General features: G+C 43.4%; 1 protein-coding gene across 1 annotated transcript in view; it reads left to right on the forward strand.

Annotated features, from left to right (window-relative positions):
- BAIAP2L2 (BAR/IMD domain containing adaptor protein 2 like 2) overlaps window positions 1–16843 on the forward strand; it is a 181466-nt gene that overhangs the window by 59246 nt on the left and 105377 nt on the right. Inside the window, exon 4 of the mRNA XM_073592602.1 lies at window positions 7756–7817. Coding sequence (XP_073448703.1) covers window positions 7756–7817 — 62 coding nt within the window. The remainder of the gene's footprint in view (window positions 1–7755; window positions 7818–16843) is intronic.

Here is a 16843-nt window from a genome sequence, read left to right on the forward strand (position 1 = left end):
CCTTGCAGGGCCCAGTTTGTTGTTGCCATTTAAAGGAGTACCCCACCTTCTCTCGATTCTTCAAGTGCACTGAAAAACCACTAGGAAACTGCTAATCCTTTAGATACGTTTAGAGTACAGGTGTGTTGCTAAATATTGATTTACCTATTCTCATATTGATTTTTCATCTATTGATATAGAGCTGCTTATATATATATATATATATATATATATATATATATATATATATATATATATATATATATATATATATTTGTTTACCTTTATTACCTGAGGGCAGTTCTACTCTGCTTAGTGAACTGCACTTTAATTGTCATTTATGCATGTTCTTAATGTTAGTGAAATAGTGTCTACAACTAAGCAGGTGTGTGTTCCTTTATTATAGTAAGAGGAATACTGCGCTGTAGTGCACCAAAGATGGTGTCTGTTAATAAAGGGTAGTGAATGACCAAAAAAAAGGGGAATAACAAAGTAATGATAAAAATTATCTAATAAATAAATACCTAATAAAATAAGCAGCCACTCTATGAGAGATACACACATTAACAAACAATATAACAAATATGGCAGCGCTGTTAATTAAAGTGAGTACCAAAAACCGGTGTTGAATAGGTTTGGTTAATTAGAACACAAAATGAATAACTAACACAGTTTTTTGAAACCTAAATCAATAAGTGTTCAATGAACAATCTTAACACAGTTAATAAAAAGTCCATATAAAGTGTTGTGAGAAGACCTAGGTCTCAGACACCAGTCTTCAAATAGGGAATGTAAATAGAAAAAGATCCTCCACCGCACCACCGTGGTAGCTGAAAATAAAATGCGCGCTTACCACAAGGCAAGCACAAGGGGCTTGCGACCTTAACCCGGTCGGGGCCTTTAACCGGATGGGCTTGTAGGGAGCGACACTCCACTTCCTAAAGCCAGAGGGGTGATGATACCGCTACTCCATCAAGCCACAAAAATCAATCTTATCGTAGAGGTTCGTATAAAACTCCCAGTGGGGGATGGTTCCCATTTAGAGGTACCCCGGGAAAAAAAAGGAGACAACATAGCGTAATCCTGTTTTTACGGTTTATTATAAGAATTAAAATAACACTTACAGTGTAGCAGATTCGTATAAGCATAAAAAGCCGGCCGGCTAAAACGATTTCCCGTCCTGCAGACGGTACATGCAGCACGTCAGTTCCTTTAAGAATTTAATATTCCACATTTTTAAAAATAATTTTATAAGGATGCGATAGAGTGTATATGTATGCTCCGCATTGATTTGGTGCCAGTTACACTTTCCCTGAGATTGCATATTTTTTCTAACTAGGAAAATATGTGTGTCAGTCCTGGAACCATAAGGTATTTGGTTTTCTTTGTACCGTCTAGTTTGCGGGTTCTCATAATGTGAATTACAAATCAAGGATTTGGCGAAATTCCCACATCTAAGATGGCTTTTTAACCATCCGCCCGGACTTGGTGAAGCGCAAGGTGATTTCCGGTCCCGTCTCATAATGAGGCTTGGTTGCATTGTTATGTTGTTTATGTGCGACACGTCAGTGCGTCGCCCGTGCCCCAGACGACGTCAGAGTGTGACGAAACGCGCGTCGGGCGGAACTGACGTGCTGCATGTACCGTCTGCAGGACGGGTAATCGTTTTAGCCGGCCGGCTTTTTATGCTTATACGAATCTGCTACACTGTAAGTGTTATTTTAATTCTTATAATAAACCGTAAAAACAGGATTACGCTATGTTGTCTCCTTCTCTTTTCCCGGGGTACCTCTAAATGGGAACCATCACCCACTGGGAGTTTTATACTAACCTCTACGATAAGATTGATTTTTGTGGCTTGATGGAGTAGCGGTATCATCACCCCTCTGGCTTTAGGAAGTGGAGTATCGTTCCCTACAAGCCCATCCGGTTAAAGGCCTCGACCGGGTTAAGGTCGCAAGCCCCTTGTGCTTGCCTCGTGGTAAGCGCGCATTTTATTTTCAGCTACCACGGTGGTGCGGTGGAGGATCTTTTTCTATTTACATTCCCTATTTGAAGACTGGTGTCTGAGCCCTAGGTCTTCTCACAACACTTTATATGGACTTTTTATTTACTGTGTTAGGATTGTTCATTGAACACTTATTGATTTAGGTTTCAAAAACTGTGTTAGTTATTCATTTTGTGTTCTAATTAACCAAACCTATTCAACACCGGTTTTTGGTACTCACTTTAATTAACAGCGCTGCCATATTTGTTATAATGTGTGTTCCTTTATTGTCTACAGTAGATCCTATAGTAAGGTGAAAGATAGTATACACTGGTGTTGCTACATGCGTTTGTAGTGTATCAATCAACCAAGTGTGTCAGAGGGGCTGAGGGTGTTCTTAGAGTTGAGGCGCAGAACAGGGAACCCAAAATTACCAAGCCGCTCCTTCGGGGGTAGTGCTACACACATTACGCCAATTTTGAGGGACAGGGAACCTAAACACTGCTGTGCTCAGGCAGTGTGAAGAGCCCTGTCTTATTTAAGCAGGCCTCGTGGCGACCGAACAGCTTATTTGCAGCGTGACTTTATTATAGAGGTGACAGGACACATTAACACTACTGTGGGCAGGCAGCGTTAAGAGCCCTGTCACACTCACCTCTCGCATAACCCAAGACTTCTGGAGTTCTACCTGTCAGTCAATGAGGAGTGACGTTGCATCCGCGCACGTCACCCTTCCCATCCACCACACAAGAATCTCAAGCTGGGAAGGCCTGCTGCATAGCTGATGGGCGTGAGTGGGGCCTCATGTCTAAGTTTTGCCTAAGGCCTCACAAAGCCTAGGGCCACCTCCGTTTAGGATGACCTTTTGTTGAAAGACTCCTCAGGCACAAATTTGTCTGTCAACATCCTAAGGACGATTCAGATCCAAAGTGCAATTAAAGCAGTATTAAACCCAAAAGCAAACATTTATTATATTGCAGCTTACCAATTCTTAAATGTGATGACTGTAGTAGTTTCCTTTTTAGGCTTTCTTTCTTCTATTTTCATCTGGTGATTCAGCCAGTAAATCTTTTGTTTTTCAACAGAAGAGGTATCTTGCTGTTACAGGGATGGTGCTTAAAATGATCAGCTTTTATACCTTTGACTAAAAAGGGATACGAGATTGGCGGTATCCAAACGAAATATGTCGTTATAGGCAGGAGGTGACATGACCAGTACATGGGCATTGCTCTGGAATGTGCATACCTCCCAACTTTTAAACTTTGGAATGAGGGACACTTGAGGGAGGAAGTAATTTGTGGCGTGCGTTGCACACCACAGTGAAATATAGGTGTGGCCAAACTCTTAACAGTAGGAGGGGCTTGAAGAGTGTGGTGGACAGGAATGGCAGAGGAGAAGGGTCAGCAGGGAGGTGTACGGGGGTCAGCAGGGCAGAGAAGAGGCATCACAAGGGCAGAGGATAGGGGGTCAGTAGAGCAGTGTAAAGGAGTCAGCAGAATGGAAGACGGGATCAGTGAGGCAGGGTACAGGGGTCAGCAAGATGGAAGACAGGGGGTCAGTAGGGCAGGGTACAGGGGTCAGGACAGAGGAAAGAGAGTCAGTATGGCGGGGTACAGGGGACAGCAGGACTGAAAACGGGAACAGTAGACCAGGGTAAAGGGGTCAACAGGATTCAAGACAGGGAGTCAGTAGGGGCGAAAGACAGGGGGAGTCAGTAGGGCAAGGTACAAGGGTCAGCAGGACAGATAACAGGGGGTCAGTAGGGTAGCATACAGAGATCAGGACTAAGGACCAGGGGTCAGCAGGACAAGACAGGGGGTCAGTAGGGCAGGGTACAGAGGTCAGCAGAACGGAGGACCTGGGGTCAGTAGGGCAGGGTACAGGGGTCAGGGACAGAGGACCTGGGGTCAGTAGGCAGGGTACAGGGGTCAGGACGGAGGACCTGGGGTCAGTAGGGTATGGTACAAAACCAAAATCCCCCCAACCTGCTCTTAGCAAACCCCCCCAGTCTATCCCTATACTCTTCCTTACTAATGGCTGCCCCCCAGTCACATGGGACCCAAATCGAGGTACCTTTAGGCTGGCAGCAGGCTGACTCTCATCCTGAGTCCAACGATCAGTGGACGGAGCTTTTCATCATGGGGAATATCCTCTGCAAGTTACAAAAAATTAGATAAGCACCTGAACGACCGCAACATACAGGGATATAAAATGTAATATTGACATATAATCACACACATAGGTTGGACTTGATGGACTTATGTCTTTTTTCAACCTCACCTACTATGCAACTTACACAGTGACAGATTGCAGTTCTGGCAGTGTGGAGTGCATGCTCCCCGCCTCCTCCTCTGTACAGGGAAAAAAAAAATCTCAGCAGGAAGAGGAGGGGGTGGGTTCAGTACGCTCTACTCTGCACTGTGTGTGCGTGTGTATGTCAGAAGCAGCTGGATTGGCAAGGAGAGATGCCGGATGGCAGCTGCCATTCACAGTGTTATTTTAAAAAAAGAATGATACAGCGCTGCGCTAAAAAAAAAACTAACTAAGGAAGCAGCCAACACACCCGTAGACTCAGGGAAAAATAACAACTAAAGATTCACAGTGTGGCGCTATTAAGTGAATACAGTATATAGAAAACTGAACATTGAATACCATCAAATAATGAAAATCTCACGTGAACACTTGTGACAGTGACTGGTGAAAAAATATTATATATATGTGTTTAAATAGATTAAACATCAAAGGACAAAATCAAATATAGAGTCCATAACACCAAGAAGAAAAATCTGTGATAACAGTGTGTAAGTAGTATGCAGTTGCTTTTTTTGTACGTGCAGGAAGATCAATTAAACCCGGTAGCCTGGTAGATGAATGGACCATAAACGACCAGAGGTGCACAGAAATTTGAAAACGGTGCCAGGACCATCACCAGAAGATATGGAGGCTTACCAGAGGTAGTGGCCTGAAATAGCATATGCCAAAACAGGTCAAAAAGGCTTGATGACCAATTGGTCTAGATGTATTGTCTGGTCAGATGTCATCACTGCACCGACGGAGGGAAGGGGGGGGAAGTAATCAGCACGACTTCCTCAATAATAATCACACCACCATAAGCCAAGCGAGAGATTCGTATAACATGTGAGAGATGAAAAACACTCACATAGTGTAATAACGTATTAACTTGGATTTATTAAAAATAGCAATAAAAAACAAACTCACATATTTTGCAGATCAAACAAGCATGTAATATCGTGTAGCGGTAGTTGTGAGGGGTCCACCCGACATGTTTCAACTCAAAGACGACCTTTTGAGTTGAAACATGTCGGGTGGACCCCTCACAACTACCGCTACACGATATTACATGCTTGTTTGATCTGCAAAATATGTGAGTTTGTTTTTTATTGCTATTTTTAATAAATCCAAGTTAATACGTTATTACACTATGTGAGTGTTTTTCATCTCTCACATGTTATACGAATCTCTCGCTTGGCTTATGGTGGTGTGATTATTATTGAGGAAGTCGTGCTGATTACTTCCCCCCCCTTCCCTCCGTTGGTGCAGTGATGACATCTGACCAGACAATACATCTAGACCAATTGGTCATCAAGCCTTTTTGACCTGTTTTGGCATATGCTATTTCAGGCCACTACCTCTGGTAAGCCTCCATATCTTCTGGTGATGGTTCTGGCACCGTTTTCAAATTTCTGTGCACCTCTGGTCGTTTATGGTCCATTCATCTACCAGGCTACCGGGTTTAATTGATCTTCCTGCACGTACAAGAAAAGCAACTGCATACTACTTACACACTGTTATCACAGATTTTTCTTCTTGGTGTTATGGACTCTATATTTGATTTTGTCCTTTGATGTTTAATCTATTTAAACACATATATATAATATTTTTTCACCAGTCACTGTCACAAGTGTTCACGTGAGATTTTCATTATTTGATGGTATTCAATGTTCAGTTTTCTATATACTGCATTCACAGTGTTATCCACGGCGTTCGGGAACCTAGACACCCCGCATACGCCGCGGGCGATCCGGGACTCAACTCTGACTCTCCGGGACAAGGGCCATTTTCCGGTATGGTCCCGGAGAATCAGGGGTGCTTGGGAGGTATGAGTGTGCACTGTCATCAGTTTTTTACTGCTGCATACATGTTGCTTGCCAGTGGCCAGGTCCCAGCCTGTTTGTGTTAAGTTGATTAGTGCTCCTCTTCCTTGCTCTGCTCCCTCAGTTCACACCAGAGGCGGCACGACTTGCAGGTCGCCTCACCGAGGCGACCTGCACACGACTGCCCGGGCGACTTGCAAAACGACTTCTGTATAGAAGTCTATGCAAGTCGCCCCAAGTCGCCCCCAAAGTCGTACAGGAACCTTTTTCTAAGTCGGAGCGACTTGCGTCGCTCCGATTAGAACGGTTCCATTGTACTGAACGGGACGCTACTTGTCAGGCGACCTAGGTCGCCTGACAAGTCGTCCTAGTGTGAACCGAACCTAATGTGCCTGTCATTAGGCACACACATGCTTGCACTGCATTAGCAACATTGAAGCAACACAGCTCAGAAGCAACATACAGCTGGAAATATAGCGTGAGTGTTTTGTTGTTATACATGTCATTTATTACTTTATGTTCATTTTTGTACAAGGGATTTTGTGTGTGAGCACTGCAGGAATTGTTTATAGTGTTTGATTTGTGCTGCTTTTGGAAGTTTTAGGCTGTCTCCTAGCTGGCTGCCCTACAGATCTTTTTAACCACTTGTTGCTTTCCTATTTGCGCTAGTTATTTATTTAGTTAGTTATTTATTGTCGGAGTTAAGCTTCAGTTTGTTACTGTATTTAAATCTTCTAGTACTTCTAACACGCCCCTCCCCCCCAGACTGACCATGCTGTTGTCGAAATCTGCCCCCTGTGTTCCTTTATCCAGAGTGGTGTCTGTATAATACAAGAGGTGTGTTACTGGTCAGGTCACCAGGGGAAAACAGAGGGAAAAAGCATAAAAAAATTAAACTAATACAGCCACTACATCTGATGCTGGCAAGCTGCAAATTATTACAGTTTTGGTTTTAATACTACTTTAAAGTGATTTTAGAGGCAGAAGGTTTTTTACCTTACTGCATTCTATACAGTAAGATAAAAATCTTCTGCATGCAGCTTTCCCCACAGCCCCACCTAAATACTTACCTGGGCCTGATCTCAATCCAGCGATGTGCAGGAGAGCCGAGGCTCCCTTGGCTCTCTCACTGGCTCCTACTGCTGTCAATCAGAGCCAGTGATTAGGAAGCGGGCGGCAGGGCCAAGCCCCACTCTGTGTGTCTTATGAACACACAGAGCAGGGCTTGGGAGCGAACACGCATGAGTGCCCCCATAGAAAGCGTCTTGCTATGGGGGCATTCAGTGTGTGTGGGGGAGGGGGAGAAGCCTTGAGCGTCGGCAGGGGACCCAAGAAGAGGAGGGTCAGAGCTACTCTGTGCAAAACCATTGCATAGAGCAGGTAAGTATAACAGGTTTGCTTTTTTTAAAGCAAAAATAAAAATACATTTTTTTAATATTACTTTACAGGCTTTTTGCCTGTGTTAATTTGTCACTGTTGCAATGAATACAAGGACAAAGGGTTTACCTTGCAGGGGTCAGTGTCAGCACAGTTGAGTATAAGAACAAAAAATTGCACTGCTTATCCCAGTTAAAACCTAAATTATGACCCCAACCATGATGCCGCTCTGGACCCAAATGGGCTGTTTGTCTGGGCATATCTTTTATGTTAATCCTTGTTCTTTTAACTCTTCAGGACAGGTCCTCATCCAGATGGCTGAAAGCTGCAAAAGTGCAAGTGCCGGACTTAATGTAGTGGTAAGAGGTATTTAATTGCATAAAGTAATTGTAGAACATTGTTTCTATAAAAAAAAATCCCGTTAACTTATTTTAACAAGAATATCCTTTTGATTTTTTAATTTTTAGAGGGGTCAACTCAACATTCGATTTCAACTGCAAAGACAGGAAAATTAGAAGGAGCAGAATGGAAATTTGTTTTTTTTAACAGATTTCTAACAGTAAATGTGATTTTCGTTTAGGAAAGTCCATTCACTCCAAAATTGAATGTTAAAAGCAAACAATTGCAAGCAAGCAAGTAATTTTTAAACAACATTCGTCAAATGTACTGATGAAAATTTCCAGATAAATATTTGTATGAAAATCTACTAGTATATCATACCTCCCAACTTTTTGAGATGGGAATGAGGGACACCTATCAGCAAAAGTATGCAGGCATAGGACACACCCCTCGTCACACCCCCTTAAAGGAGAATTGTACAAAAAATAAAAGATTGGTTAAACCCGAAAGTTTTTTACCCTTTACTATTCCTTTATATTGGCTTTTGGAATTTACAAATGCAGCAATTTAGAAATCAGCTGAAAGGTTTAGCGCTGGAAAACACTTTTTGATAGATAAAAAGTTCATTTTATATAAATCTATATAGATCGGACCAAAATAAGGGACAAAGAGGAGGAATGAGGGACAGAGGGACATTGCTCCAAATCAGGGACAGTGCCTCCAAATCAGGGACAGTTGGGAGCTATGGTATATGGCCAGCTTTAGGCTCTTCAAATATGTTTATATATGCAACAGCCAGTACAGTTTGAGTATTTGCCAACATATTTAGTCTATCATAAGAGGCAGGAAGAGGACATGGTAACTCGCTATTCTTGCCCACAAGCCAAATAAAGATTGTGGTACTGCAGTTCGACCTTAGTAATCTCCTAATTTGCATCATTGCTTTTGTCAATATGATCATAACTTCTACCTTTGAAGGGACAGTTTAAAGAAACCCTGTCGCCAGACCATTCATTTCAACGTAAATCTTCCCATAAAATTAAATTTATTTTATGCATGTTTACCTGTATAAGCTTCCCTTGTGTTCAAAACCTTGAGACTGCTGCTTGCTGACACCAATTTGGATGTGATGTCAGCAGGCTCAGGGACGTCACCCAAATGACACTCTATAGTGCAATTAGCGGACCTCCAGCTGTTGCAGAGCTACAAGTCCCATGAGGCATAGCAAGACTCTGACAGTCACAAGCATGACACCCAGAGGCAGAGGCATGATGGGACTTGTAGTTTTGCAACAGCTGGAGGTCCTCTAATTGTATATCCCTGCTCTATAGTGTTCCTCATTGCTCCTCTGCTGGCAGCAACATAACGGTTATGTAAAGAGGGATAGGGAGGGAGATGCTGGGCCAACACAAATCATAAATAGACACTCCCAAAAGAGGAGAGGACTATAATGTGAAAGGGGTAGAGGGCTGTGATAAGGACTTGACTCTTCCTGGAGTACTCACATTTTCTAGCAAGTTCAAAAGCATTTTGCAAGTGAATAAAAAAAATCATCATTTTTGGGAAGAAAAACCTTGCAGGTTAGCATTTCAAATACTTGATATTTCTCTAATTTTATCTGCAATTTTTTAGGTTGGTGACAGGGTCTCTTTAAGCAGGAATCGCCTGTCATCAGTAACAGTAATTCACACTTATGGTGCAAACATATATGCAAACTGATTCTCTACGTACTCTTATAGGATTATATGAGCTGGCGGGCAGCTGATGAGTCTTCGGTGGTTAAAGACACGGCGATAAGTTTTCCACCGATCCGAATTTGAATAGTTCCAAACATTTGGAATTTGTTAGAAAATGAATAAATTAAACAAAATTAAAGGAATTTCAATTAAATCCATTACTATTTAATTTGGAGATTTGGATAACCAAAAATTTTTCCGAATTTACTTTCGGACCGAAACTAATTGCACGTGTCTACTACAGATGGTTGTGCATGAAAATTATTGTCGACCAGCAGTTTTTGAAATACTCAGACCAGCCCGTCTGGCACCAACAACCATGCCACGTTCAAAGTCACTTATATCCTCTTTCTTCCCCATTCTGATGCTTGGTTTGAACTTCAGCAAATCCTCTTCACCGCGTCTAGAAGCCTAAATGCATTGAGTTGCTGCCATGTGATTGGCTGATTAGCAATTTATGTTACCAAGCAATTGAACAGGTGTACTTAATAAAGTGGCCGGTGAATGTGTGTGTATATATAGATATATATATATATATCTAGATATATATACAGTGAGAACGGAAAGTATTCAGACCCCCTTAAATTTATCACTCTTTGTTATATTGCAGCCATTTGCTAAAATCATTTAAGTTCATTTTTTTTTTCCTCATTAATGTACACACAGCACCCCATATTGACAGAAAAACACAGAATTGTTGACATTTTTGCAGATTTATAAAAAAAAAAGAAAAACTGAAATATCACATGGTCCTAAGTATTCAGACCATTTGCTGTGACACTCTACACTATATTTAACTCAGGTGCTGTCCATTTCTTCTGATCATCCTTGAGATGGTTCTACACCTTCATTTGAGTCCAGCTGTGTTTGATTATACTGATTGGACTTGATTAGGAAAGCCACACACCTGTCTATATAAGACCTTACAGCTCACAGTGCATGTCAGAGCAAATGAGAATCATGAGGTTAAAGGAACTGCCTGAAGAGCTCAGAGACAGAATTGTGGCAAGGCACAGATCTGGCCAACGTTACAAAAAAATGTATGCTGCATTTAGGGTTCCTAAGAGCACAGTGGCCTCCATAATCCTTAAATGGAAGACGTTTGGGACGACCAGAACCCTTCCTAGAGCTGACTGTCCGGCCAAACTGAGCTATCAGGGGAGAAGAGCCTTGGTGAGAGAGGTAAAGAAGAACCCAAAGATCACCGTGGCTGAGCTCCAGAGATGCAGTCGGGAGATGGTAGAAAGTTGTAGAAAGTCAACCATCACTGCAGCCCTCCACCAGTCGGGGCTTTATGGCAGAGTGGCCTGACAGAAGCCTCTCCTCAGTGCAAGACACATGAAAGCCCGCATGGAGTTTGCTAAAAAAAACACCTGCAGGACTCCAAGATGGTGAGAAATAAGATTCTTTGGTCTGATGAGACCAAGATAGAACTTTTTGGCCTTAATTCTAAGCGGTATGTGTGGAGAAAACCAGGCACTGCTCATTACCTGTCCAATACAGTCCCAACAGTGAAGCATGGTGGTGGCAGCATCATGCTGTGGGGGTATTTTTCAGCTGCAGGGACAGGATGACTGGTTGCAATTGAGGGAAAGATGAATGTGGCCAAGTACAGGGATATCCTGGACGAAAACTTTCTCCAGAGTGCTCAGGACCTCAGACTGGGCCGAAGACAATGACCATAAGCACACAGCTAAAATAATGAAGGAGTGGCTTCACAACAACTCCGTGACTGTTCTTGAATGGCCCAGCCAGAGCCCTGACTTAAACCCAATTGAGCATTTCTGGAGAGACCTAAAAATGGCTGTCCACCAACGTTTACCATCCAACCTGACAGAACTGGAGAGGATCTGCAAGGAGGAATGGCAGAGGATCCCCAAATCCAGGTGTGAAAAACTTGTTGCATCTTTCCCAAAAAGACTCATGGCTGTATTAGATCAAAAGGGTGCTTCTACTAAATACTGAGCAAAGGGTCTGAATACTTAGGACCATGTGATATTTCAGTTTTTGTTTTTTAATAAATCTGCAAAAATGTCAACAATTCTGTGTTTTTCTGTCAATATGGGGTGCTGTGTGTACATTAATGAGGAAAAAAATGAACTTGAAAATGATGAAAATTATTTGAAATGAAAATGATTTTAGCAAATGGCTGCAATATAACAAAGAGTGAAAAATTTAAGGGGGTCTGAATACTTTTCTTCCTCACTGTGTATGTATGTATATATATATATATATATATATATATATATATATATATATATATATATATATATATACACACACAGTATCTCACAAAAGTGAGTACACCCCTCACATTTTTGTAAATATTTTATTATATCTTTTGATGTGACAACACTGAAGAAATGACACTTTGCTACAATGTAAAGTAATATGTGTCCAGCTTGTATGACAGTGTATATTTGCTGTCCCCTCAAAATAACTCAACACACAGCCATTAATGTCTAACCTGCTGGCAACCAAAGTGAGTACACCCCTAAGTGAAAATGTCCAAATTGGACCCAAAGTGTTAATATTTTGTGTGGCCACCATTATTTTCCAGCACTGCCTTAACCCTCTTGGGCATGGAGTTCACCAGAGCTTCACAGGTTGCCACTGGAGACCTCTTCCACTCCTCCATGGCGACATCACAGAGCTGGTGGATGTTAGAGACCTTGAACTCCTCCACCTTCTGTTTGAGGATGTCCCACAGATGCTCAATAGGATTTAGGTCTGAACACATGCTTGGCCAGTACATCACCTTTACCCTCAGCTTCTTTAGCAAGGCAGTGGTTGTCTTGGAGGTGTGTTTGGGGATGTTATGTTGGAATACTGCCCTGTGGCCCAGTCTCCGAAGGGAGGGAATCATGCTCTGCTTCAGTATGTTACATAGTAGGTGAGGTTGAAAAAAGACACAAGTCCATCAAGTGTGTGTGATTATATGTCAGTATTACATTGTATATCCCTGTCCTGTCGTGGTCGTTCAGGTGCTTATCTAATAGTTTTTTGAAACTATTGATGCTCCCCACTGAGACCACCGCCTGTGGAAGGGAATCCCACATCCTTGCTGCTCTTACAGTAAAGAACCTTCTATGTAGTTCAAGGTTAAACCTTTTTTTCTTCTAACTTTAATGAGTGGCCACGTGTCTTGTTAAACTCCTTTCCACGAAAATGTTTTATCCTTATTGTGAGGTCACCAGTATAGTATTTGTAAATTGAAATCATATCCCCTCTCAAGCGTCTCTTCTCCAATGAGAATAAGTTCAGTGCTTGCAACCTTTCCTCTTGAGGGAGTCTATTCCACATTTTCACAGCACTTACTGTGAAGAAGCCTTTCCGTATTTGGAGATTAAATCTCTGTTCCTCCAGATGTAAAGAGTGCATTTCTTTATCGTACATCACGGGACAAAGAGCACCATTATAATGACTAATTCTGTTATACGCTACCTTTAGGTGATTGGACACTGGCAACCAATAGAAAGACGGTTCCTCCCATATAACCCCTCCTATACAGGAAATACCTCGGTTTTTTCGCCAGTGTCTTGAAGGTGGTGGTCATGGCTGTTGAAGCTCTTCAAAATTCTTCAAATAAATGTCCCAGTGAGGATGTTATAATCGGATCCATTCGGATGGCATAAGAAAGCTAAAGTGGATGGTACCCGAGCCTCGGTTCAAGAGTGAGGTTTTGCTTGTAATGTGTCCTATATGGCGCTGGACCCTTGTTAAAGTTGGTATTCCTGGTCATAACTTGCCCAAGGTAAACCAGAAGGGTGCCTTACAGGTCCAAGGGTGTGGACCCCAAAGAATGGGGGACCCGGTCCTTGAAGGTCCTCTGAGGCACTACCCGCCGTGATGGGGGAAGATTGGGCCTGGTAATACATATTCCCTCTGTTAACCTTATGCTTGTGTCTGGAAAATTACAGATGACCGGTATGGCGTGCACTTAAGGCGGGCATGTGCAGGTGTGCGCATGCGCCGTGTGCGCCACTGCTGTGAGCGTCACAGATGCGCCGCGTGCGTGGCGAGCGTCTGGGCACGGCAGATGCGGCGTTCATGCAGCTGGTCACGCGCATGCGCTCAGTCCACTGCCAGGTTAGGTTTTATAAGGAGCTGGAGCTCCTGGCGTGTGCTGGGACAGCACAGAGCGATACTTGGGCACGTGAGTCTGGAGGTTTTTGGACACAGTCGCGACAGGTTAAATTCTGGTTACAGCTTGTGGGGAGTACTTTTTTCCTCGTATGTAAGCAATGTATTCCAGAGAACGAGGTACAGGGAGCAGGGCAGGCACAGGGGTAAGAGTAACTCCCTTGAAAAAAGGAGACCAGCCCCGCTGATGCAGCCCCGGTCTCCTCTGAAAGACCTGTGGCATCTGGCCTGGCTGAGCCATTGCATTTGTCAGGCATAGTGGCCACTACCAATATTCCTGCCTCTGCTTATGTTACTAAGGATGATTTGGCATCTGCATTAGCGGGCCTGGAAGGCAAAATAGCTAGCATGATTTCTTCTGTAATGCAGGGAGGGAAGAAGCGTAATAGATCTCCCTCCCCTGAACCCGGGCCAAGTGGAGAATCACTAGAGCACCAGGACTCTTATAGCCAGATGGGTCCAGGTGATCTGGAACCAGAGTGGGCAGAGGATTTGGAGGAGGTGGCCATAAAGGACCGGGAGGAAGGAGAGGCTGAAGAATCCTCAGCTGAGGACTCAGGTTCAGAGGAGCCAATTTCAGCCTCCCATTCCCAGAAATTGTTTATCCGATCTCTGACTGAGATGGTATGAGTTGGGTTTAAGTTACCCCCGGTTCAGTCTGGAATCTCCTGTTCTACTTTGGGATCCTTGCGACCTCAGCAAGGTTCCCAGGCGTTCCCTTTGCATCCGTTATTGGAGCAGGTGGTTTACGCAGAGTGGGATCATCCTGACAGGATATACTTACCTCCAAAGAGGTTTTCTATCCTATATCCTATGGAGGAAAAGTTCAGGAAGAGATGGGGTACACCTTTGGTGGATGCCGCCCTTTCTTCAGTGAATAAGAATTTAACCTGCCCATTGGATAATGCCCAGGTATCTAAGGATCTGGCTGATAAAAAGCTAGAGTCCTTATTAAAAGCCTCTTTTGCGGTGGCTGGTGCAGCAGTTCAGCCAGCAGTTGCAGCAATTGGGATTTGCCAATCCCTAAAGGACCATTGTAAAAGGTTAACAAAAAACCTGCCTTGTCAGGAGGAACCTACCAAGGAATTGTCAGAGCTTCCACATGCTCTATGTTTTGCAGTGGACGCATTGAAGGACTCAATTCAGCAGATGTCTCGTTTTGCATTACTGTCCATACATATGCACAGGGTTTTGTGGCTAAAGAACTGGTCTGCTGAGACGCCATGCAAGAGGCTACTTGCAGCTTTTCCTTTCCATGGAGAACGCTTGTTTGGCGAAGATCTGGATAAATATATCCAAAAGATCTCTGGAGGAAAAAGTGCCCTTCTCCCTACTAAAAAGAGAGGTAAACAACCCTCTTATAAAATTGCCAATGCTCCAGGACCTAGTGCTTCTTCCCCCAAGCGGTATCGACGGCCTCAGCTGTGTGGTTTTAAAAAGCCTCAGGGTCAGAGGAAGCCCTGGAATAAAAAGCCAGCCAAGTCCAACTCCCAGTCAACCTTGTGAAGGGACGCCCCCGCTCTCACGGGTGGGGGGCAGGTTTCGGCTGTTTTTGGATGCTTGGGAAGATCTGCTCCAAGACAGATGGGTCATTTCCACTATAACACAGGGTTACAGAATAGAGTTCCGGGAAATTCCTCCAAACTGTTTTCTATACTCAAGGGTCCTGTCGGATCCAGAGAAAAGGAAATGCCTATTCCTAGCTTTGCAGCATCTGCTGAAGCAAGTGGTAATTGTCAAGGTTCCGCATGAAGAAAGATTTGAGGGGATTTACTCAAACCTTTTTACCGTGCCGAAACCAAATGGGTAAGTAAGGCCCATTTTGGACCTCAAAGCTCTCAACCTCTTTGTAAACGTCCGGTCCTTCCGTATGGAGTCAGTTCGTTCAATAATAAAATGAGAAAGGGAGATTATTTAGCGTCCATAGATATCAAGGATGCATACCTTCATGTACCAATCTTCGGACAACATCAAAGCTTTCTGCGTTTCGCAGTAGAAGGCAGTCATTTTCAATTTGTGGCACTGCCATTCGGTCTAGCCACGGCCCCCAGGGTTTTGCACAAAGATTCTGGCCCCGGTGTTGGCATCCTTAAGGTCCCAGAAGATCTCCGTGGTAGGATATCTGGACAATCTTCTCCTGAGGGATTGCTCTTGCCCCATCCTGATCTAAAACGTGTCAAGAACAGTGCGGGTTTTACAACACCTAGGGTGGAGTCTAAATGTTTACAAGTCAGCCCTTTGTCCAACCCAAGCCTTGGTTTATCTGGGTCTGGTCTTAAACACTGCCCAAGAAAGGGTGTTTTTACCCCCCTTAAAAGTCATTTCCATAGCGGAACTCGTCCAGAAGGTGAAAAAAGAACCAAGACCTTCTATTCAGCTGTGCATGAGGTTGCTGGGCAAAATGGTGTCATCCTTCAACGCAATTCCATATGCACAGTTCCACTCCAGGGTATTCCAGAACAGTATATATCTATATATCTATGAGACAGATAGTCTCAGATATATATAGATATCTATATATATATATATATATATATATATATATATATATCTCCACTGCATACAGTTTAGCTATATCTCACTGCAGGCCGGTCCTGGTGTACTCTTTCTAATATACTTCAGGCGGTTTACACAGTACACAGTACCGTGCACCCCTAGTGCAGTTGCTACTACTTTTCTGGTGGTGTACACAGTACACAATACATACAGTGCACCCATAGTTGCTATTAGACTTCTGGTGGTGTGCACAATACCGTGCACCCATAGTGCAGTTGCTACTACTTTTCTGGTGGTGTACACAATACAGTACACCCATAGTTGTTATTACACTTATGTTGGTGTACATAGTACCGTGCACTCATATTTCAGTTGCTACTACTTTTCTGGTGGTGTACACAGTACACAATACATACAGTGCATCCATAGTTGCTATTAGACTTCTGGTGGAGTACACAATACCGTGCACCCATAATGCAGTTGCTACTACTTTTCTGGTGGTGTACACAGTACACAATACAGTGTAGTGTGGTGTTGCAAAACAAAATCCCCATCATGTCCAGAAGGCCACCAAGGAGAGGCAGACGCTCACAGGCCACTAAAAGAGGGCAAGCAGGCTCTGTGTCTACAGTCCACAGTGCTGCTCATGGACATGGTGCATCTTCTGCAGG

The sequence above is a fragment of the Aquarana catesbeiana genome, linkage group LG07 (assembly GCF_042186555.1).
Source record: "Aquarana catesbeiana isolate 2022-GZ linkage group LG07, ASM4218655v1, whole genome shotgun sequence".
In the NCBI taxonomy this organism is placed as follows: Eukaryota; Metazoa; Chordata; class Amphibia; order Anura; family Ranidae; genus Aquarana; species Aquarana catesbeiana.